The 23,542-nt window shown below is 41.0% G+C and overlaps 3 protein-coding genes across 5 annotated transcripts; all 3 read left to right on the forward strand.

Annotated features, from left to right (window-relative positions):
* The first annotated feature begins 9 nt into the window (after positions 1-9).
* Positions 10-7,518, forward strand: LOC129582183 (uncharacterized). 2 transcript variants are annotated; one of them, XM_055473622.1, is made up of 4 exons: positions 10-1,724; positions 2,773-2,988; positions 7,042-7,105; positions 7,284-7,518. In XM_055473622.1, exons 1-4 carry the CDS (start codon positions 1,470-1,472, stop codon positions 7,361-7,363), a joined length of 615 nt encoding a protein of 204 aa, XP_055329597.1. In that variant the 5' UTR covers positions 10-1,469; the 3' UTR covers positions 7,364-7,518. The 2 variants fall into 2 exon arrangements, with proteins under 2 accessions (XP_055329597.1, XP_055329598.1); XM_055473623.1 differs by having other exon boundaries at positions 55-1,724; positions 7,057-7,105.
* A 1,045-nt stretch (positions 7,519-8,563) lies between these two features.
* Positions 8,564-11,742, forward strand: LOC129582375 (uncharacterized). Its single transcript, XM_055473888.1, has 7 exons — positions 8,564-8,749; positions 9,130-9,204; positions 9,316-9,340; positions 9,412-9,547; positions 10,056-10,077; positions 10,154-10,504; positions 11,294-11,742. The coding sequence occupies exons 1-7, from the start codon at positions 8,611-8,613 to the stop codon at positions 11,740-11,742; spliced, it is 1,197 nt and encodes a 398-aa protein (XP_055329863.1). The 5' UTR covers positions 8,564-8,610.
* Positions 11,743-16,445: 4,703 nt separating this feature from the next.
* Positions 16,446-23,101, forward strand: LOC129582242 (uncharacterized). 2 transcript variants are annotated; one of them, XM_055473711.1, is made up of 6 exons: positions 16,446-17,114; positions 18,537-18,883; positions 20,421-20,567; positions 20,739-20,965; positions 21,825-22,182; positions 22,518-23,101. In XM_055473711.1, exons 2-5 carry the CDS (start codon positions 18,543-18,545, stop codon positions 21,893-21,895), a joined length of 786 nt encoding a protein of 261 aa, XP_055329686.1. In that variant the 5' UTR covers positions 16,446-17,114; positions 18,537-18,542; the 3' UTR covers positions 21,896-22,182; positions 22,518-23,101. The 2 variants fall into 2 exon arrangements, with proteins under 2 accessions (XP_055329686.1, XP_055329687.1); XM_055473712.1 differs by lacking the exon at positions 20,421-20,567.
* The last annotated feature ends 441 nt before the right edge of the window (positions 23,102-23,542 follow it).

Below are 23,542 nucleotides of genomic sequence, written 5' to 3' on the forward strand. Positions count from 1 at the left end.
GATTTACACTGTTCCGCACTGATCCCTTCCTTGAGCAACATTCTCAACGCAGAACCACCCGCGTCATCTGCACGGCGCCACTGCCATGCCCGGGGATTACTCCGCTCAACTGTAATCACCAAGAAATGATTTTTGACGATTTTTAATTTTATTTCTTAAATATTCTGTATCCATTTTCGCATAAGACAGCTTGTCAGTAATAAATATATTTTAATTTTATATGCGTTATCTGGACGACGGAATTTATTTTTTTAAAACCAGGAAGAAATATTTCGCTGAATTCAACAGGAAAAAATTGGCAGAAAAGTCTAATTTAAAAAATAAAATTTTTGTCTTTTTATTTTCGCACTGCACAATTTATGAATTTTCAATATAATTTTTTCACGTTCATTTCTACAAATATTTTCAAGATTTTTTGTGCAAACCGATTTATTAATATTATTAAAGCTACTGGCCTAAATAAATAATTTAATTTGGGAAGAAATTTAAAACGATTGAAGTGAAACGAGAATCACAAAAATTACGCGTCTGCCAAAAACACGTTGAAACACGTTTTCTACCTGTTTCCTCTACCTCTTCGTCTCGCGTCGCCACGGACACAGATTCCACAAATCAAGCAGAAAAACCGCGATAATAACCGGAAAACTGATCAGAGAACAGCGGCATCGTGGCGGAGAAACCCGAGGAACTATGAGCAGAAGCGGAAAAAGTCGAGGAAATCAAGCACTGCCGCGAACTGCGAACAGCTGCAACAACAACACCGCAACCGAGTAATCGTAACACGGCGCAGCGATTAATTGGCGCGCGCGGGGCTAATCCGAAAAGTATTTCCGAAAGGGATGCGGGTTAGGCCCGATGGCAGCAAATGTCTCGAGACAACTTGGCCCGTTGCAAAGAAAAACTCGGAGAAATGCCAAAGACGCTGGATGAATATGTTGCGCCAGCCAGCCGGGATAATTTTAGACGACTGGCAGAGAAAAGGTTTATGAGAGACGCAGAACGGCCTTGACAAGACATTCATCGCGCTGCACTGACTCGAAAACAACGGCGCACATGGTGAAAATCCCTGCAAGACAGCTATTTAAGAAAGCGCTGAACAGGGAAAGTATCCATCATGCGGGAAATATCAAACAGAGTGGTACAGCGCGCTTCCCTGTACGCGCCGGTTTCGCAACAAATCGCAGCCAGACAGAGGCGGGGTCAGCGCTCTGCAGCGGTATCACGAGCTATCTGCGTGCACCCCAACAAAACAGTTACACCATGTGTCCACCCTAAATGCTATGCCTCGTGGCACCACTCTCCGCAATATCGCTTAACCTGATTATTCGTGAAAACTTTGGCCTGTTTTATCCATCGTGTTGATCCCGGGATTTTGGCCGTTTATCCTCATGCTCACTTCATCGATCGTGAGTTTTAATCGTTTTTTCGGGTAGTCGATTTTCTGCGCTACTGGTTGTGGCCGATTTCCCATGCGGACGAAGAAGCGCAAGAACGCAGCGGAGCCTGACGAGGGGTCCGCTGCGACGGTTTCACCGCAGACGCCTGCGTTCTCCGCGAAGAAATCGCGGCACGCTGTGGACCGTTCCGACCAGGATTCTTCCCGTATGGAGAGAGATCATGCTGCCTTAGAAAGCAGTGATCAGGCCGCGAAGATTCCGCTGGCGGTGGAAGATTTCGCGGACGATGACGGTGTCAAGTTGTTCCTCGTGCAGATTCCGCCCGGTGTAAGTTAGCAGGAAATTACATTTATTTTGCAGTTTGATTTTTTACGACGCACTAATTTGTTGTCGATGATTAGATTTATTGTTGATTGAGTAGGTAATTTATTGGGAATCTTACATAAATTTCTCAGGATTTTTCGCGGCCGAAAATAAAACCGAGAAAGCGTTGGAATTTGTTAATTTCGTACTGGTTCCGGTTTCGGTTTTTTTTTATGATTTTTGCGATTATTTTAGCAGTTTTTATTTTGCTGATGTTTATGCATAATTTTATTTTTGTACGGTTTTTTCCTGCTGATCGAATATTACTATAACCATGAACGCCAGTCCGGAAAATTTTATTTGTACGAAATTCGAATTCCGACTATTCATCTTCGTTTTTAGCAGAAAACCACTTTCATGTTGTCGCACACCTTATTTCTCATTTTTATTACTTCAAATTTCTGTTTTTAGTGTAAGTGCTTTTAAAAAAAATTAAGGCGATAAATTTTTCAAATCGCTCAATTTCACGGATAGATTGAAGGCGAATTCATTGCGCTAAGCAAGCCGAGATGGCAGTGAAGCCACTACACTACATTACTGTTAAATTCTGTATTACAGTTCACACGGGTTTTCTGAAAACCTACTGCACTGCTCATTACAAGTGTTGTAAAATTACTCAATATACGAAAGCCTCCGACATGACACTGTTGACAGTAATTATGGTGTCTTTTTTTACTGACAAGCTGCGTTTTAATAATTACACATGGTATGACAGAATATTGGTTTTCCATCAGAATAAACACAGTATTTATCGGATAAAAATAATCCAGCGCGGAAGAAGCATAACCGGAAATTTCTGGATAAATGCCTGATAAATTTGGTAGCTTGATTCGCGCGCCGCGGTAATGGAACACGGCGTCATGTTACCGGTTTGTCGAAAGGCATTCCCGGTAAACCGAGCCGTGGTGTGTTCAGTCCGTATTCAGCGCAGCCGGAAATGCGACGTGCTACACCGCAATTAGCGCGCCGCGTCCCCGTTTTAATTGTGTTATTGGATGGGGGATTGTTGCAGTTGGATGTGGGGCGCTTAGCGGGCCAATCGATCCCCGTGGGACGCCGCGCGGGACAGTGCCGGCGGCGCCGGGTGACGCTGGAGACGCGGGAGGGGGAGGATGTAAGGGAAACGGCCGCGCTGGATGTCAGTGTCTGCCAAGTGCCGCCGCTAACGACAGAGGGAGAGGATGGCTCGGGACAGAGCACCGGAAGCCAGCTGGCCGATTATCTCAAGGTACCCGTGTCCCTGTGCGATTTTATCCAGTTTGTAGGCCGCGCAGCTGTTGTATCCGATAGCAGAAATGATTGTAAATACTAATTAATGTATTTAATGGAAAATATGATTATCTAACTGATATAACATTTAATGTAGTAAATTAATCTTATTAATTTTAATAAACTGCAGGGTATTATTCCGTGTGCGTTTCTAATGTAGCATGTTTAATTTAGTCAGTTAATTTAATGCATTAATAAATTTTTGTTAATTTTTATTGGTACGCTGTTTTGGGTTTTTTCCTGCCTGTGCATTTTATTACATTTGTTTGATAATTCGTTTAATTCTGTTTGTACTGTGAATGGTTATCTGCAGAAGAGTCATAACAATTATTTGTAAATTTTTGCGGCAGGTTCATTGAACCGTGACAGGTTCTTATATGCGGTATACGACTAGAATCAGTCGTAGCATATATGAAACTGTAGTTTCGGTTTTTGGTCTTCGATATCCGTGTGTAAACAAAAGTAATTTTTGGCGCCCGTAGAGTACGGAAGGGTCCGGCCGGTTGAAGGAAGCGGTGGGGCCTAACAGTCATGTGACATGAGTCATGTGACATGCGTCGAGTAACGATGCGTGAAACTTGTAGATGGCGTTGTTAGCTCGGCATCTCTGTTAGGTTTCATTATGTGCTCCTACATTATGTAGGAGCACCTGTATCGCACGTACATTTATGCAGTAGCACAATGCATCGGTTTCATCGGTTCTTGGAGGAGAAAAACGGAACTGTAGTTCCAAACAAACGTAATCCAATATGCTCCTGCAATGTGCTCCTACATACAGAGGGTGGTTTCGCAATATGCTTCCAGCAAGGGAAAAAATTTCCAAAAATTTCTCTTTCTATTCTTTTTATTTGTTTGCTAAACAGTCTTGTGGGACAAAGTGTGCCTAATTGTTCAGAATGATTTGTGGAGTTCGAGCGATCAACATGGCATGAAAAACCGATTGAAGAACAAGGTGCCGTGTGCTGGCGTTATAAACAATTTGTAAAAGTCACAGAAAACTCGCCGAGAGTTTGATGAGCAAAGGGATTGTTATTTCTCATACTAGGATGAATAAGCTTTTAAAACTATATGGGCCCGAGAGCGAAGGGAGTGGTTCGCCTGTAAAACGCCTACGAAATCAGTGCCCACCCAAAGTTCCCACAAAGTCCCTCATCGCCGACGTCAAGAGGGCTATCTTAATACCGAATCCACCGTCTCAGAGACAGTTGGCATGGAAATTTAGGACATCCCAGTACAGGATATCGAAGATTATTCATCGTAATCTTGAAGCGAAAGTACGTGAAAAAGGCAAAATACATGCACTGTCAAATAAGCAGGCAGAACAGGGTGCTTCTCGTGGTCCCCGATTTGCCAAATTTCCGAACCAGCGAAATTTGCCCTACGTCATTTTAATCGACGCAGCATTAGTCTATCTTTATTATACGGGCTAGCGAAGAAAGATCTGCAACGAGTTTAAAGGACCCGAAAATTCCGAAAATTGGATGAAATTTTGGAAAGTTAAAAAACCACAAGGTGTTAGGTTTATCGCCAAAATTTTTTATCGTCCCCCAACAGTGATCCGGTTCATTTCTCCCACTGCTAAAATAACCGCCGATTTCTACATTCAAAACGTGTCCAAGCCGTTAATGCGAGAAGACTTCCACCGTCTTTGTCCAGGTGAAGAAAGGAAGGTAGTACTGCATCAGGACCCCGTTCCCGCCCATACTCCCAAAAAAACCTGCCAGAGGCTAGCTTCTCGCGGCATCCGATACATTCCGAAGGGCATGTGGCCGAGCAACTCCCCGGACTTTGCATCCATGGATTTTGGAACGAATAGGATTTTTAAAAGAATTTTGTATCACAAGCATGCAACGTCGATTCGCAGTTTGTTAACAGTTGCTCGCCCATCTTTGTCTAGAATTTCAATTACCCTGAGCCACAAAATAATTCGTTCCTGGCGTTATCGTGTGGAGTTGATGGCAGAGAAGAAGGGCTTTCAGATAGAGCAAATATTAAAATAAAGTATATGCGGCGGAGATTATAATTAATTTATGAATAAAGTGGAAGCATATTGCGAAATCACCCTCTGTATGTAGGAGCACTTTAATGTAGGAGTACATTGCAGGAGTATATTGTATGTGGAGATTATAAGGGGTAGGAATATAAAGTGCTGAATAGAGAATTTCATAATATAGTAAATTATATTAAAGGTGATATGTTTGACGAAAAGTGATAATGAAGAAAGGGTGTACTAATCCAGTGTAGCGAAGAAAGGGTCTACATTGAATTTGGGTGAAGATAAAGGGATTTTTAGTGTAGTATGGTATAAATATATTCGGCTTTCTGGTTGTTCTTATTTGAGTGTTTAATGACGTGTTACAGGAAGTGGAGTGTGTTGCGGGTTGTAGATAGTGATGGATTATTGTGGAAAATTCAAGAACTTTCGAGAAAGTTGATTGCTTAATGGAGCAGACTATTATGTTTTGCTCTGATAGTCTTGGATGTGTAGGAACAGGTGGTTTGTATATGGGAAGTAGGTTGGTAGGTACATTAAAAGGTTGTTCGAGAAAATGTATAGTTTAATTGGTTTATTGACTGGATTTTTTGAGTTCGGTGGGTATAGAAGTTGAGGAATCTTGTGTTTGAGTTATTATGGAGTGGACAAAGTATATAGATGAGCAAAATGTTTTTCTTGTTGGTTATTTTTTGGTGGCCGGTGTGGATTTGTGGATACTTACTGATTCAGGTTGCTGTCTTTTGTTTGGCTCTGGTAAGGCTTTTTAGGTTGAGTATGGTTTAGTAAGTTTTCTTTCATACATATTTTCGTTTAAGAATTCTTTTTTTAATAAAATAATGGAAGGTGGTTGTGTTTGTAAGAAATACATGCGTGAGTATATGCGTGATTATAGAAAGAAATGCAAAATCGAAACTGATGGTAATTGTAGCAGGGAGGATAATATGGGAAGTGGTGATGATGTTAGATATGAGAATGTAAAAGTTAAAAAACAAAAATGTAATCGGAATACTAAAGGTAGTGCGTTTTCTGGTATGTTTGGAAAAAGTTATTGGACAATTTTTGTAAAGGGAACGTGCTAAACGACATTTGCGGAGTATGGTAATGTGTAATGGTTGTCCGGATCTTTTCTTAAGCATTACTTAACGATTTTGTCCTGAAGTGTTGCGTTTTGTTGACCCTGTTAAGTTTACATTTTCGTTTTTTAACTTCACATTTTCATGTCTAACATCCTCGCTACTTCATTATCTTCCTTGTTACAACTACCATCAGTTTCCGTTTTGCGGTTTTTTCTCTATAATCACGCACATACTGACGCATGTATTTCGTATTTCTTGCGATCACAACCAGTTTCCATTATTTTATTAAAAAAAACAATACTTAAAAGTAACTATCTATGAAAGCAAACTTACTAAAGTATACTCAACCTAAAAAGACCAAAGCCAAACAAAACACAACAACCTGAATCAGTACGCTTCCGAAAATCTAAACCGGCCACCAGAAAATAACCAACAAGAAAAACATTCTCCTCACTGCATATACTTCGTCAAATCCATAATAACTCAAACACAACGTTCCTCAACTTCTACTATACCCACCGAACTAAAAAAAATCCAGTCAACAAACCAATCAAACCAAACATTCTCTCGAACAACCTTTTAATGTACGTCCCAGCCTACATCCCAATATACAAACCACCTGTTACTACACATCTAAGACTATCAGTGCAAAACATAATAGTTCGCAAAACATAAACATAAATTCTTTCCCCTACTATTATTATTCCTTTTATATACACAAATCCGAAATTATTTTAAATCCCAGTATTCCTCTTTCTTATCACGTACCTGCCGCTACACAATCGAGAGATTGTCCACGTAGTGTATTAATGTATCGCTGGCTTTTTCTTTCTATTTTTTGCCTTTTTCTCAATAAATCACAGTAAATTTTAATTTATATTTTGGTAAGAGAATGATGATCATTCTCGATTAATTTTGTCCGCGTTTTGATGGTGTGTAGTCTGTTCTCTTGCAGAAATGGACCGTGGCCCTGCCCAGCCGATCGCAGCCGGGATACACGATGTGTAAGTCGTCGCATGTGCCACTACAGTTCGCGCAGTGGTTTCTTAGGTCGGCATATTTTTTTAGGTTTCTTTATTCTAAATATGGTTAAAAATGAAAAAGCGGTATAATTCATGGGAGACGAGAAATGTGGCTGTTTAATGCTGATTTAAACAACGGAATCTGGTTCTGTTTTCGCAGTGCCGCGACGCTTGGACGGACTGGTGACGATCTCGCGCAGTATTGCCCTGCCGCCGGTCTCCCTGGATGTCACGCCATAATGTGCATACCGTCGCCAGTTGTGTTGTTGTTGATTCTGTGATTATTGGTTAACATCGGTTGGTTTCTTCATTTCTTGCTGACAACGTGGGACTTGTTTTTCCCATCGGTGCCTGATACTGACTCGTGCTCATCAGGGAATTAAATAGCGAAAATTGCAGAAAAATAAAAAAACAAAATAATATGCAGATAAATACTGATGAATATTATAAGAAAATCTATTAAATACAACACAAACACTAGAAGTACTTTACTGTAAATAAAAATGCAACTACCATGCAAAATTTGGGGAAAATACTATAATAAATAAGTAAATAAAGTACCATGCATAAATAAATACTGCAAGTACTGTTGAATAAAAAATGTAAGTAGGTACGATAAAAACCACAAAGAAACCTTGAAAAAAAAATAAACAAAATACCGTACTATACATAAATAACCACGGTAAACTGTGAAGTACTCTAAAAATAAAAACTCCAAATGCCATACAACATAAAAAAATAAGCAATTATCTATACTAGGAATGAATAAGCACTGCAAGTACCATAAATGAAAAATGGAGGTGCTATAAAAAAAGTAAAAACATTTTAGAAGAAGTACAAATAAAAGATTATAAACAAGTACTGTACTTTACATAATATGAATGGACGTTGTACGCACTACAAATGAAAAAATTTAATGTAAGTAATTGTATAAATACCGAGTAAGCGAAATATTCTGATATTCACCTGCCATTAATTGGGCAAAATTATGTGATATGCCGGAACGTACGGCTACATTGTTCAGATGTTGTTAGTATTGTACAGCGGAAGCCGTAATAAAGAATAATATATGAAAGACAGTCAAATAAACGGAGGCCGTGTACTGTACGTTACAAGAGCGCCGGATGAGTAAGCGCACGAGATGCACAGTATCATGTACATAGTGAGAAATATATCCGCCGGTCCACCACCGGCCGCCGGGGCGCTGCGCGGGGATTAGGCGTTCGTGCATGGTCGTTAGTGGCCCGGTGTGGGGTGATACACATTGTCCAAGCGCCCTAGCGCGCCATTAAGACCGCTTCCGAACAATGGATGCGCCGTTTACTCAGTGGGTCACACGCTGTCGACTTAACACCGGCATCGCGGTGCACTAGCCACCATCCGACTCTTTCACTGTCTCATTTTCAACACCCGACCATTGTTTCTTTCCTTCACCCTCATTCGCGTGCTGTACTGTATATTTTTCGTTTTTTGAATCACACTGTGCGATGGATCTATCGTTTACCGTACTGATGCACATATTCCCGGCAAAACTTATCTTTCTGGCGTTTTTCGGGATGATGGGTGTCCGTGGGCAGTTGGCCGGCAGCGATGCGTGCACGTGTAATCCGGAGGATGCCGAAACCGGTAACACGCCTTGTACATAATTTTATGGCGCCGCTATAATTCTTAATATTTATAAAAGAGAAATTTCAAGTATTTTCTTCTCGGCTACGGTTTGCAATGGTAGCATGGCGCGTGATAGCACGCTGTTAGAGTACAAAAATTGTCAATATCGTAGTGCAGTGGCAATGAAAAACACTATTACGAGCTGCAGTGCGACAATCATGTATACCTCGTACTAATTTTCTATGACGCTTAAATAACTTTCTAATACCATTCGGATAATATTGATCACTTTTACTGTTACATATGCAGCAGATATGCTGCAAAGTTAATAAATGATTAATAAAAATATTACTTATATATATACGAATAGAAAAATCATTATCTTCATACAATTATAGGCCGTGTGTGTGCCAATAACGCACAGACGTACGAGAGCGCCTGCGATTTCCGCTTGAAACAAGGACTGCGAGCCGGTAAGGTGTTGTCTTCTAATTCGATTATAAATTATGATATAAAAACCTTTTAATGGCACGTTATTAATTATTAATTTTGGGTTGTAATTTTTGTTCGTTGTGTTTTTCCAGATATCGGGATTCGTTGTGTGGGCGCGTATGTCTGCTAGTGTCTGCCATTAGCAAAGCGAAATTATGTTTAGTGCCAGCGCCATTCGTATTTTGCAGGTGCCCGTGCGATGACACACTACTGGCGCTGGGCATTGACTGCGCCGCCGCTGCCGCTACGCCGCCCGCCCCGGGTGCCGCGCTGGAGTTCTGCGCGACGAACGGCGCCACCTACACCAATGAGAATCTCTTCATGGTACATATTTTATTTTATTCGTTCCCGTGTCCCTAATATTTTGAAAAAAATTAATTCATTAACGTACAACCAGTGGCATTAAATTAAAAGCGCCAAGAAAATAAATATCATAAATTCAAAGAAATCATCATAAATGATTAAATAAAAATCAAATGAAATAACATAAATGAAATTATACTTAATAAAGTTTACATATAAATAAAAATATTTAATTATTAACTAATAATAATAAATTCATTTAATAAATATTTTAACCTGATTAATTTGTGGGTTTGGTAGCTTTGGTCCATTATTTTGGTCGAGTTTATTACAACAAAAAATTGTGCCGATGAATTATGTATTACATAATTATACGAGTAGTAAATGAGTGAAAAATTGAAAACAAAACTGAATCGATACACCATATAATTATTTTGCAGAAAAAATAATTACATAAAAAAAATAGATTAAAAATATAATGGCTACTTACTGACCACTGTAATTATAAAGCGTATACGACATTTTACAGTGCGACCAAATTCCCGATCCAGGTAAGTGGTGACCTTCCTTTGGCCCATATACGTTATTTAATTAAATGAAGCCGCTGATTGTATATAAATAATGTAGCGTTGGCCATCGCCTGTCCCGGTCCGTGTCCGTGCCAGTTAGCCGAATGCCCGCAGCCCTTCAACCGCCCCACCACGCCCCGCCCCTTTTCCCGTAACACCACCGCCGCCGCCAAGACCTTCACCATCCCCATCGCCAACAATTCCCTGCAGTATGCCGCATCACCGCTTAATGTACTACCGGCACTTTCCTCCATGAACCCGGCTAATCAGGCGCCCGGCTGGAACGCCTTCGGACCGGCCACGCCCCCGCCGTATGGCGCCACTGCCAACGACCAACGGCCGCCCGAGCAACGACCGCTGCCGGCACCGCCCATTCGCAACGGGCCTAACGGCTACCCGGGAGCGGCCGGTAAAACAAACCAAAAAATCTCAGTTAAAAACTGAATTAGTTTTTAATTTAAAAATTTACAGATAAATGAACCTGGCGGAAGCAAAAAAGCATTAGCTGAAATACGAATAAAAGTAATTACTAACAATAAAATAAAATAGTATCCGCAACGGCCAAGGCTAACACATGTCAATAAAAACTGGATAGATCGTTTTAAATTTATTGCATTATAAATCCTTATTGCTGAATTAAAAGCGAAATATAGGGTATATAGAAATAAGTAATAATACTTAACTGACCAAAAAACTATAATGAAAAATAAATCGTTTTAAAATTATAAAGAACTGTGGTGGAACTAAATTAAATTATGGATGCTAGAACAGGTAGCCATAATACAAAACAGCAACGAAATAACAATTAAAAATCTACCAGTTAGAAAATAATAGTTTGTAAATGGGAAAAATCAGGAATGTGTGTAGATGAACTAAATTAGACAAGTAACTAAATAAGCAGTAGTCAAAAACAGTAACTATTAATAACAATTCCAAGAATGCCAGCAAGAATTTAAATGACTTAAAATTTCCAGAATTATAATTCCAGAAAATTTCAAGAATTATTATTTACCTGTGCTAAAACATTAAATGAAAATTATAGCCCAAAAATAATTTTTTGCGATTATCAAGACGTTATAAATCGTTATCAACTGCAATTACGGGAGTCTAATTTGTTCACTGTAAACTAAAGTTAAAACATGTGGCAAATAAGTCATACTTTCACAGCGATTAAATAAGCTGGATTACATTATTGTAGGCGACAATGTGGCACCCATGTACAGCGCCCCGCCCACCACTTCCGGTCAGCAGCGTGAGCTCCACCGCCCGAACAGCCTCAACAGCAATAATAATAATAATAATAATAATAACAATAATAACAACGCCCTGATGGCCATGGGCAGCGCCAACTACAACCCGTTAGTGGAGGCGCTGCGGACGGTGCCCTTCCGGCTATTCCGGCACCTGTACATCCTGATCACGGTGGCGGGCGAGGGCATGAAGCAGATCCCCCTGCAGATCGCCAAGAACATGCAGGCCCGCCTGCCGCCCTACGTCCGCGAGATCCCCATGGAGATGGCCAAGTCCGTGTCCGAGGCGCTGAACATCCACTTCAACAGCTTGAGTCAGCAGGTCAAGGACACCGTCGAGCAGGTGCGCCAGCTCCTCGAGGACGGCGGCGCCGGCGTCGGCGATGGACGGAGATGAAATTAATTTTAAAGTGTTGGTTTAATGTGTTTTTGGACGGTGTTCTATTTGGCTTAACAGTATTTATTATTTTTGGTAAGAGAGCGAAGCGAATAAAATATCGTTCGTATTAGATCGCCACCATATCTACATAACGCTGAATTATGTTTATACACAGATTATATTTATTTTATATACAAATTATGTTTACGTCATTGAAATATATTTACTTCTACACTGGACTTCAAAATGGTGCTACACAATATTATACACACACACTGACCACACATACTTCTGCGCATAGTGCTATACGGCTGTGAATTTCATATCTTTATGATGTCGATCTACTGTATGTACTCGTATCTGTACATTTAAAAATGTAACCCTTGTTTGTACTGTTTTTGCGTTTACTTTCTTTCAGTTGTTTTAATGAGCAATAGCCATGAAAATAATAAAAAATGCAAGCGCGGACACACTGATTCATAGTTAAAAGTTAAACGTTAAAAAAACAGCCAACATCTCTATCACAGCACAGCGGAAGCAAAGCACAGCGGAAGTACCACCAAAGCAGCAGCATTTCCCTTATATTAATGACAGCCAAACGAAAAAGTTGCTTGATAAAAGCAGATAAAGGCAGTACTCTGTAACTCGCTTCTCCAGTTTGTCACGAATTTTGCCGCTCATTAAATTATTTCATTATGCGCCGGTCACCCGCTCGACGCACAACTTACACTGACAACGGTCGGCCAATTAATTAAAATAACTGCCGCCATATGATCGCGAGAGGAAAACTGCCCACTAAATTTCACCGTGTTCCGGGGCATGGGAACTACTGGTTTCTCTACACGCTGCACGTATGCCTATACGCGAACGGAAATGCGTTATGCACAATAGCTAAAAATATTGATAAAGTACCATTATATAATTAACAGTCAGCGCTGTTAGAAAATGACGTATTAGAAAGCAATACGCATATACAGTAATTAAGTAAACGCCGGCGGTGGGAAATCGATGCAATCAACTAGTGATATATCCGCTGGCGTTCCCCCCTTGTGTATCAAAAATATTCCTCCAGTTTTAGCGTTTTTTATGCGCACAGCCACATCCGTATCGTGCTGCAGGCGCAGCCGCTTGTGCTCATCTCATGGACTTGGACCATGTAAACATCGGTGCACGGATATACGGGCAGGTTAAATTGGACTTGGGTTGTATCCGTGTAGGCAACCGACAACGTGTGTGTGACACGTTTCATGCAGGACGGGGATGTACAGCTTGCTGTTAGAATAATATGTAGACCACGAGTACGGCATGTACAGTAGATGGGCAGTTTTTCCGGGGATATATAAACCGCACAATTCCGTAGCAATTTTCAGTTCGAAGACCTTTTCTTTAGCGGAATTTATTATCCAGAAAATTCTCATCTATAGAACCGGCTACGTTTTTTCCTAAAGGTTGCAAAATGCGCGCCGTTAAATTTGCCTCATGTCCGCTGTCGATCGTCCTGGTACTGGCCACCGTCGCAGCCACCATCGGTCATTAACCATTGCTTTTCTGCTACACCACTGTTTTGTGGTATTCCATAATTAAATAGCTGTCGTTGGTTGAAAGGTAAACTTGTACTGATTAGTTCCAGTTTGTCATTCTGCCCTGCAAAGGTCACTTTAGTCCATTATCATGGTATAATTATGTTTAGTCATTAGTTGTAATAGTCTCACTGTTAATTTTGTGCGTTATTCGATCTATACTTATCCATTATTTTGTACACTTTAATTCGTATTTAATGTAGCATCAGTGGCATATGTTAATTATTTTATATTATTTGCTTAGTTTTCCATATTTAGGCCAATATTTAGTTATTTTATGTTAGAGAAAATACAGCAGCTGTATTGGGAACACTGAATACGCGTCCTAGGATCACGAATAACGGTTGATTTTTTACTGTTTAAATTTGAATCATGTTCATTAGCTGCCATATCAGCGCAGGCAATTCATGTATTATTACTGTTACTAGTAACTGTCTATTACTAGCTAAATTTACTTTATAACTGTCTGTTCATTTTTTCTACGGTACTTCAATCATCAGCATAAGGTGTTTGTCTGCAGGCATTCAGGAGAAGCCGGTCGGTTTGGATATCAACACCCATGGCGGCGCGGCGGGGGGTTACGTGAATCCGCTGGAACTGGAGCACATGAACGGTCCGCATGTGTCGTCGGTCCGTGGCAAACGTGGATGGGGTGATGTGGTCGAGATGGCGGTGCAGGCGGGGCGCAACTACGCCTGCCAGAACCGGTGCTCCTGCGGATGGGGAAGCTGCTGCCCCACCGGATGGGGCGCCAGCAACTGCTGCGCCAACGGCTACACCCACGTCTGCTGCCGGGAATGCTGAGCGGGCCCTCTGATGCGCCGCGAAACGGCGATTGACTAATGACTACCACGTCCATATACTCATAACCACTATACATCTTATTATCTTTTTACGGGGTAAATACTCGTATACACGTATACATGTTGTTAACAACCTCTTTTATAGTGTTTCTGGCTTAGCTGCTTAATGCAGTTTGACATATTTAGTATGGTTCTGAACTAAATATTCAGTTTACCATAATTATGTATATCATTAATATCGTAGAGCTTGCGTAATATTATAGTAATAACGTGGTAGTCAGTTTTGCCATCAAGTTGTCTGCTTATACTGCCAATAAAAGACTACGTGTCCTGTTCGTGATTTCCCCGATTATCAACGCTCATACTTAACGATAATTCTGACTGTAGCTTTGCATCTGCACACAAACATAAATCTACTATAGGTAAATATTAATCTAATAAATATCTAGAATAATAGTAAGAAGGCGTTTTGATTTTATTCGCGAATGGAAGACGCCATGTCGTACGCGTCCAGCTCGCTTAACACGGTGTACCCACGCGATACCGCTTCGTGACCTTTCCTTATAACATCAGCGAGCAGCCGGCAGCAGCGCACCTCACGCTATACAAATTAAAGGGAATTCCAGAAGCAACTTTTCCTAATTTATATCTCGCGCCACGAATGTAATCAGCCGGCCATCTACAGTATACCGGTGGTTTTATCAACAATAATAACCATTAAGCATGTACAGATAGTGAAGCTAAACGCAGACCTTGCTTAACGGCGATCCGGCTGCAAAACAAATTCCAAGAAACTGTTAAAGGTTGTTGACGCACTACCTCGCGGTTTTGTCATTGCTTTCCTATTTATGTTTTGGGAAGGTCAAAAACTATGTCCGGTATTCTTTTTCCCTTACAACGTGACTGATAAGAGAAATGGCCTGTTCTTAATGCTCTTAGAAGGAAGGTTTACTGTACCTACACCTGCACAAGAAAATCCGGAAAATTAATGAAAAATGCTGTGGTCTTTGATCTAACTTCTTATTAACTTCTGTCTATAGTGCGCTAGAGTTGGCCAAAGTAGAACCTTTTATTGACGGAAAGAATGCTGAGTGGTGAATTACAGAAAAAAGGAAATCTGCGAAAATCTGCATCCTGTACGAATTCATAGTGTTTCGGCAACACAGAAATAGTCAGGGCATGAGCATTTTATACAATGACTGCTTAAGGGAAATGGCCCTGTACATGGTGTCAAAAATGGCATACACACGCCAAAACTTTCGATACAATGCGAAACAAAGCGATGCGGTGCGAATGCGATACGATTAATTTTAAAGTTTCGGTTAGAACTTCAAATGATTTTAAATTTACAAACCATATCATAAAATATAGGGGGAATTTCTGCTGAGGCCAGCACTCCCTGTACTTGATGCCGTCACCCGCCTGGAGCTAGTGCGACGTTACGGCAATATATACGGTTAAATCAGGCGCGGTACATAAGCACCATGTTTAGCCACAAAGTAAAACTCCAGCCGACTGACGGCAGCAAGCACAGGGAGTGCTTGCCTGAGCAGTTGAATTCCCCTTATGGCTTATATAAGTCACTGGAGTAACTGGAATACTGTAACATAGTAACCAACACATGCGATACCTACCTATCTGTATCATTTAAATTGATTTTTTGCCACGCCTACTAGATCATTGCCGATGAAAGTATTTTTTAAAGTGTTCTCCATTCCTATTCTGTCTTAAAAAAATGGAATTTTTCTGAGGGGAAATGCGGTAACCGCGCCCTGGACAGATTTGTATTAAATTACATATTAGACGATATTACATGCAATCTCTTGTGCAGTATTGGCCGACGTAGTGGCGTGACTGACTGTTATGTCGCTGAGCAAACATAAATAAAAAATATTCGAGGTGTAATCTCTTAAGAGTTATATAGGTTCCTAACCTAAATTGGATATTCTTAGCACAAAGACCATCGGAAAAGCTTCCCACAAATAAGCCGTGGGCCATACGATGTTATATTCTGATAATCTTGTTGGCCACCAAAAGTGCCAGCAGTGACTATCTGTAGTACTACTGTACTAGTATCTTTTAAAACCGGGCTCTATACCGTAAAGTACTATTTGAAATTAGACCTACTCAATAGTTTCCCAGTTGAACAAGCGAGCCCTGTCTTTAAGTGTTAACGAAACCGATGCCAAGATAATACGATACTCGTATATAAGATAATGTCTACATACCTTCGCGATACTAACCGGAAATGGCTACAAAGGTCATCAAGCCAGGACAACTAAAAGCACGCCGAATTCTAAGCAGCGTGCTTGGTTTTCATTTTGAACGCTTGGTTTAAACGTTCCGCTTGGTTTAAACGTTCTGGAACAGAACTCAGTAGGGTAGGTTTTAGATCAAGAGCATGTAGTATATCAATAACTTTCAGCATACGTAGTTACTCGTATCAGCAGAATTCTGCAGTGGTCAGTTCGCTATGAAATTCCCGTAAGCGTCCGACAGACAAACTTCCAATACAGAGCCGGGTACAAGGAGAAGCTACGCGCGCTGCTCGATGCTCTGTGTGATGTGTGCGATGCCCGAAAGAGGGAAAGTGCAGGGGGCGACCATGACAGTGGTACAAGCCTATCCGGCGAATACAGTATGGACTATTATGGTTATACCCCTCCTAATAGGAACTATTGGCCCGGCCCGTGTCCGTGCCAGTTAGCCGACTGCCTGAGCCATTCAACCGCCCCACCACCCCGCGCCTCTTCCCGCGTAAACACCAACGCCGCCGCCAAGATCTGCACCATCCCCATCGCCAACAATTCCCTGCAGTATGCCGCATCACCGCTTAATGTACTACCGGCACTTTCCTCCATGAACCCGGCTAATCAGGCGCCCGGTTGGAACGCCTTCGGACCGGCCACGCCCCCACCGTATGACGCCACTCCCAACGAGCAGCGACCGTCCCGAATAACTTCCGTTGCCGGCACCGCCCATTCGTAGCGGCTACCCGGGGCGGCAGGTAACAACAGAATGCTAAGATATTCCAATTCAACAAAGAATTACTTTTAAATTTTCAAATGATAAGTCTTATAGGTAAACTGAGTGAAAATAATACCACAAATGAACAATAATAATTCATCAATTAATTACAGGATGACACTATAGCCACCCCACACACCCCCCGTTTTCTATAGCCATCCCATTTCCACACCCCGTTAATTACAGGCACTCTTTTTATTAATTAGTTATTTTCTTTTGAGACGGTCTTAATAAGACCCCTAGCTGCATTCTGTAGGTACCGTTTTAACTAATTGTAAAAGAGTGTGCCTGTAATTAACGGGGGTGGCTATAGTGATTTCCTCAGTTATAACTACAATTATAACGTGAAAAATCACAAATAAAATGAAGCAGGTCATTGCTGTTGAAAATCGTTCTGCCTAAACTAACTGTACTGCCTTTAAATATACGATTAAATACACTGTAAGAATTACATATTATTGTTGTACAGATAACCGGCTATGTTTATTCAAATACTGTATCCGCTCGCACATCTTGAACCACAGAGTCCGTGTACGGGAAAAACACGCATTCAATATACACACTCTAACCGGGCAAAATGCACGACTACGAAATATTCCTCATTTGGTTTCAAGATGAACAGTTCTTCTTGTGAATTTGTTTATTAAATCAAGTCTTTTCATTTAAATGGCAATTCACTCTGGAAAAAAAAGGTTCTGTAGCTGAAAGCTCGCATTGTTCGGTGGTTCATCGCCATCAAGAATGTTGACGCGGAACGTACCTCCCCTCAGGGGCACCCCAAAACCACAACAAAATCCGTTTGTAGCTCGTGCTTACGCCAAAGCTGTATGTTAATGGCTGCTTTCGAGCCTAAACATGATAAAATTGTTAGAGCTCTAATTTTTTTCATTATTCAAGAAGTTCTCCAGTCCAGATGTTGTAAGACATCAGAAATTTATCAAATCGCGAATCGCGCGTTTGGCCCGGTTAGAGTGTGTATATTGAATGCGCGTTTTTCCCGTACACACACTCTGTGGTCCAAGATGTGCGAGCGAATACAGTACTATCTTCGACTACATTATTCCAAAAATCCATGTATTTGTAATGTGCAAAATCTCTAATGCAGCACAAGTATGGTTGAAATAATGGGAAATTACTTTCCAGTTTTATCGAATGTACGTACCTCTTACTTTATTGTTATTTACCCACTTTTCTGCAAAATTTAATGTAGATAGAAGCATACCATACGGTTAGCTGGATACTAACGAGTAATAAAAGAACAACGGAAATAGTTACTCGTGATCTTAGGAGGCGTATTTTTCTGCATAATTTGTTCATATTAACGCAGAATAAATCATACCTTACTGCAGTTACGCAAGCGATGTACAGATGCAGCGGTGAGATAAAACGTTTCTTTTTGTAGGTGCCAATGCGGCTGTCCATGTACAGAGTACAGCGCACCATGTACACTGTACAGTCCCATGTATTGCGCAGCTTAGTGGAGGCGCTGCGGACGGTCCCCTTTCGGTTATTCCGGCACCTGTACATCCTGATCACGGTGGCGGGCGAGGGCATGAAGCAGATCCCCCTGCAGATCGCCAAGAACATGCAGGCCCGCCTTCCGCCCTACGTCCGCGAGATCCCCATGGAAATGGCCAAGTCCGTGTCCGAGGCGCTGAACATCCACTTCAACAGCTTGAGTCAGCAGGTCAAGGACACCGTCGAGCAGGTGCGCCAGCGGCCGGACCTCGGGGAGGCGGAACCAAGAAGGTAGTGGAGAAAATTAATGGAAACAATATTGTTGTTGTCACGGGCCAGAAGCGCCAAGGTACCGTACACACATTTTAGAAGAAGCAGCAGTGACATGTTTATTTTAGTTTTATAATATCCATATTTACAGAACCTTCAGCGTTTTAATGTTTCTTAATTTTTGATCTATCATCTATGCCCATAAAGGTATCTGCATGAGGCTTCCGCTCTTGTTGTTAAGATCCTCCTATAAAGACTTTTACGTACTGTAATGTGCGCCACCGCACACAATTGTTTATACATATTGTGACCACATAAAGCACTGTAAATTTTAGAAATTAAATAACAAACAACAATTATAGAACAATTTTAGAAATTCATAAAACAACAATTTAGAAACAGTCTTTTAATTGGAGCTCGTTTAGGCATTCTGCCGTGCTTGAAATGTATAGGCGGAACTGCCACATAGAATCTAGTGGCCACTGGCCATCGTAGAAAGCGCTTGCAGTGCGCTGATTATGCACTAGCCGTATCATTACGTGTTGAATATTTCCGGACTGGCTTGTACATAATTGTTGCCACGACGGAAGGAGCGGAAAAGTAGAATGAGCTTTTTGTTTTACCAGCTGTCTGTATCTCGAAATCGACAGATTTTATGACTACTAAATAATAAGTTACACTTCAACTCATTAATGGTTTCTCACGAGTCACGGTCATCGTTCGTGGTACCAGATACTAATATGATAATATTATACGTAATGTTATGAAAAAGCCACACTATAATGACACTTAATCTTTATTTCGATTCGAAAATATCACGGCAATAACCAGTATACGCTGCTACTCCGAAATTAAGCCAGGAAGTATTAAGCCAGATTATCATTGTGTTCATATGTAATACTCGATGTGAATTTCTGGAATACTGCGCTGTTCGGACATATACTAACATAGTTTTAACGCTCAAACAAAACACTTTTATTGGCAATTTTAATTTATGTGTAACACTTCCGTTTGCATTTTTCGTTTTCGATTAATACGACTAACTGCATGTTGGCTCGGCTGCACAGCACAAATAATGTTTTGCTTAATATACTCGTATATTCATATTTATTATCCTTAATGTTTTTGAAAACATTGTATGAGCATCTTGTATGTTATTATTTATTCAGTATAATGTGGTACATGCAGTGGCATGCGGTCTGGAAAGGTCATGTTAGGAGTCAAAAGTGCCAACGGCAACTTAAACTTTAAAGGTTCACCATAATAACAATAAACCGCGTGCGATGACAATCTGCCGCTCGTGGCAAAATTCAAGATGCGCGATTAATGTGAATTACGCCCATTTTTGTACTGGAATTTTCGATATTTTAACGTTGAACAGTTTGACGCTGTAAAGCAAGTAAAGGTGCTGTGCGACTGCAAAAAAGTAATAGGAGAATATGCATGGAGAAACATAAACTCAATTTAATATTCGTAGCCGCTAGATAACAGGAGAACGGCAGGCATCTCCCTGAACCTGGGAAAATGAAAATTCCTAATTTTATTTTGGAATTTTTAGAAAATGTCGGGATCTGCCAAAATACTCCGCGCCTGGCAAATTTTTGAGCCGAGCTACAACTGTGACCAATCATAGCTTTCGTTTTGTGCCGACAGCACGATCATTTTCGACTTCCGGTTGCATTTTGCTCTGGAGCAATCGCACTAGGTAGAATGTTGTAATTTCAGCCACCCAGTCTGGCGTGCAGGACAGCCTCGTGTCTGTCGTGTGCGTGTGTGAATGATATGCATGACAGATTTGCATAATTATATCACAGATTCAGAGCAACTAGGGTAGTTATAAGAATTACATGTGATTCCTTTTTCACTACTTCCTTAGGCCCTTCACCATCCCCATCGCCAACAATTCCCTGCAGTATGCCACTTCGCCGCTCAACGTCTTGCCGTCGCTATCCTCCATGAACCCGGCTAATCAGGCGCCGGGCTGGAACGCGTTTGGCTCGGCCACGCCACCGCCGTATGGCGCTGCTCCCAACGACCAATGGACGCCCGAGCAACGACCGCTGCAGGCACCGCCCCTTCGTAACGGCTACCCCGGAGCGGCCGGTAACAAACTAATCTGCCATTACTAACACAACAAATCCCAGTTAAACTTTAAATCCCTTCATAATTCTGAAATTACACATGGCTTCTTAACTTACAGAATAGTCACTAAAATAATAATTGTGATGTACTGTGACCTTGCGGTTGGCAACGGTATGGTTGCCAATCTAGATGTACGTTCGCAGGTCACTATTTGACCATCTTTTAAAAAGGCAACTAATGTCTACGAATACGGGTAACATTAGTACACCAAGGTCACAGTACATCACTACAGTGCGAAAGAATTATTACAACAAACAATTATCAATCACTACAGTGCTCGTAATGATACTAAGTTACTAACGATTTTGGAAGTTTTTTCAATGTTTAAATTCAATCATTTTAATTAGATTAAATTTGCGCAGGCTTCTTGTCATAGAGTACAGGCTGTTGCCGAATAAAAAATCTTCTATTATTGAGACAATACCATAAAAAGCCTTAGTTACAATTTGATTGTTTTTAAGTTTACAAAATTACAAAATATAAATCATTGTGGTTGATTTAAATGAAAAAATTATTATTTAAGTAAAATAGCAGGAATAATCTCAAAGCTCTCAAAGTTGTCGCTGTCGCAAAGCTCAAAGTACTGACTGACGGGCAAACATAGTAAATGCGAGAAAAAAGATAAAAATTGCCTACTGAATTTCACTGCATGCGGTGACTGTGAATAATACTGGTTTTTCTACTGTGAATTACTGAATTTCAATGCTGATACGCTGGCGAAGGTACTCCGTGGCTCGTTTTTCGCCGGTTTCTTGTTGCATCATCTGTCGAAATTCCGTTATCGTGCGGGCAGCTTCCTATCAACGTTTATCTATTTTAGGATCTATCTATTGGCGATCAGTGGTTATTCGTGGTGGTACTGGTGTTTACCTGTTTATCAGTGGATTATAATCTGTGCATAACGCGCTTTCTTATCGCGCATAGTCGTTCAGTACTGCATATGGGCAGTTTTTCCGGTGATATATAAACCGCAAAATTCCGTAATATTTTTTTAATCAGAAGACTTTTTCTTCAGCATTTATTATCCATACAATTTTGATCTACAGCTATTATTTGATCTAGTACTAAAGCATTTGATCTAGCTACATTTTTTCCTAAAGAGTTGAAAATGCGTGCTGTTAAATTTGCGCTCATGTCCGCCGTCGTTCTGGCTCTGGCCACCTCCACAGCAACCATCGGTCAGTAACACTGATTAATTTTGCTTCACAAATGTTTTATAAATTGTAATAGTGTAGTTAATTCAGTTTGTCATTCGATCAAGCAAAGGTCACTTTTGCCCACTATTACCATTATTTTGTACGCTGTAGCTTGTAATTATTTATCAAAATCGCTTTGAAAGCAGTAACGAGCGACTAACGATTTATTGATAATTAATGTGACATTATAATTAGTGGCAAAATTAATGTTTAATGTTTCGCCCTGATTATTTGAGTTTTTGTACTGTATTAAATTTTTAAATTAATCTATTCATTTTTATCTTGTCCAGTCATGACCATAAGGTATTTGTCTGCAGGTGTTCAGGAAGAACCGGCCGGTTTGGATGTCAACACCCCTGGCGGCGCGGCTGGGGGTTACGTGAATCCACTGGAGCTGGAGCACATGAAAGTTCACTATGTGTCGGTCCGCGCCAAACGTGATTTGGGAGGTGTGCTCGAATTGGCGGCGCAGGCGGGACAAAACTACGCCTGCGAGGAGCGGTGCTCCTGCGGATGGGGAAGCTGCTGTCCCAGCGGATATGACGCCAGCTTCTGCTGCGACAAGGGCTACACCCACGTCTGCTGCAGCGGTTGCTGAGGGAAACAACTACTGACTACCACCATATACTCCATAATATACTCGTATCCGTATGTATTCGACGACGGATGAAAGGCGATTACCTTTCCAAAGGGCAAATATACCGTTTACATGTTGTTCTTAGTTTACTTGCTTAATGCATTATGCATGACATATTTACTGTAGGATGGTTCTGAACTACATATTCAGTTTTCCATAATTACGTATACCGGTAATATCAATAACACACACAATAACAATGTGGTAGTCAGTTTCGCCATCGAGTTGCCTGCTTATATTTTATTGTTAGTGTGTAGCAGTTGTCAATAAAAGAATACGTATCCTGGTCGTAACTTCCGCATTTATCAACCTCGAAACATGGTTATGAATACTACAGTACATTGTCGCTTTGTGCCTGTACGCAAACCTACATTAACCTTCTGCAGACATCATTACTGTATACTCGCATCTCGCTTAACACGGAGCATATCCACGCGACCTTTCCGCGCTTTGTGACCTTTCCCTACATCAGCAAGCGACCGCAGCGCCTCTGACGTTATAATTATGTTATTCCATCCAATCAAAATGTCATTTTCGAAATGTCCGTAAAACCAAGTGTCCCGCGATGACCTGTCGCGTAGCCATTTTTAACTGTTTAAATTTAATTCATTTTCACTAGTGTGACCGTGGATGCTGTTATAATATTATGTCAGTTCGATCACGATGGTTAGTGCCGCATATAGGTCAAGAACGCGATTTGACGGG

This window comes from Paramacrobiotus metropolitanus, unplaced genomic scaffold (assembly GCF_019649055.1).
Source record: "Paramacrobiotus metropolitanus isolate TYO unplaced genomic scaffold, Prichtersi_v1.0 Parri_scaffold0000007, whole genome shotgun sequence".
NCBI lineage: Eukaryota > Metazoa > Tardigrada > Eutardigrada > Parachela > Macrobiotidae > Paramacrobiotus > Paramacrobiotus metropolitanus.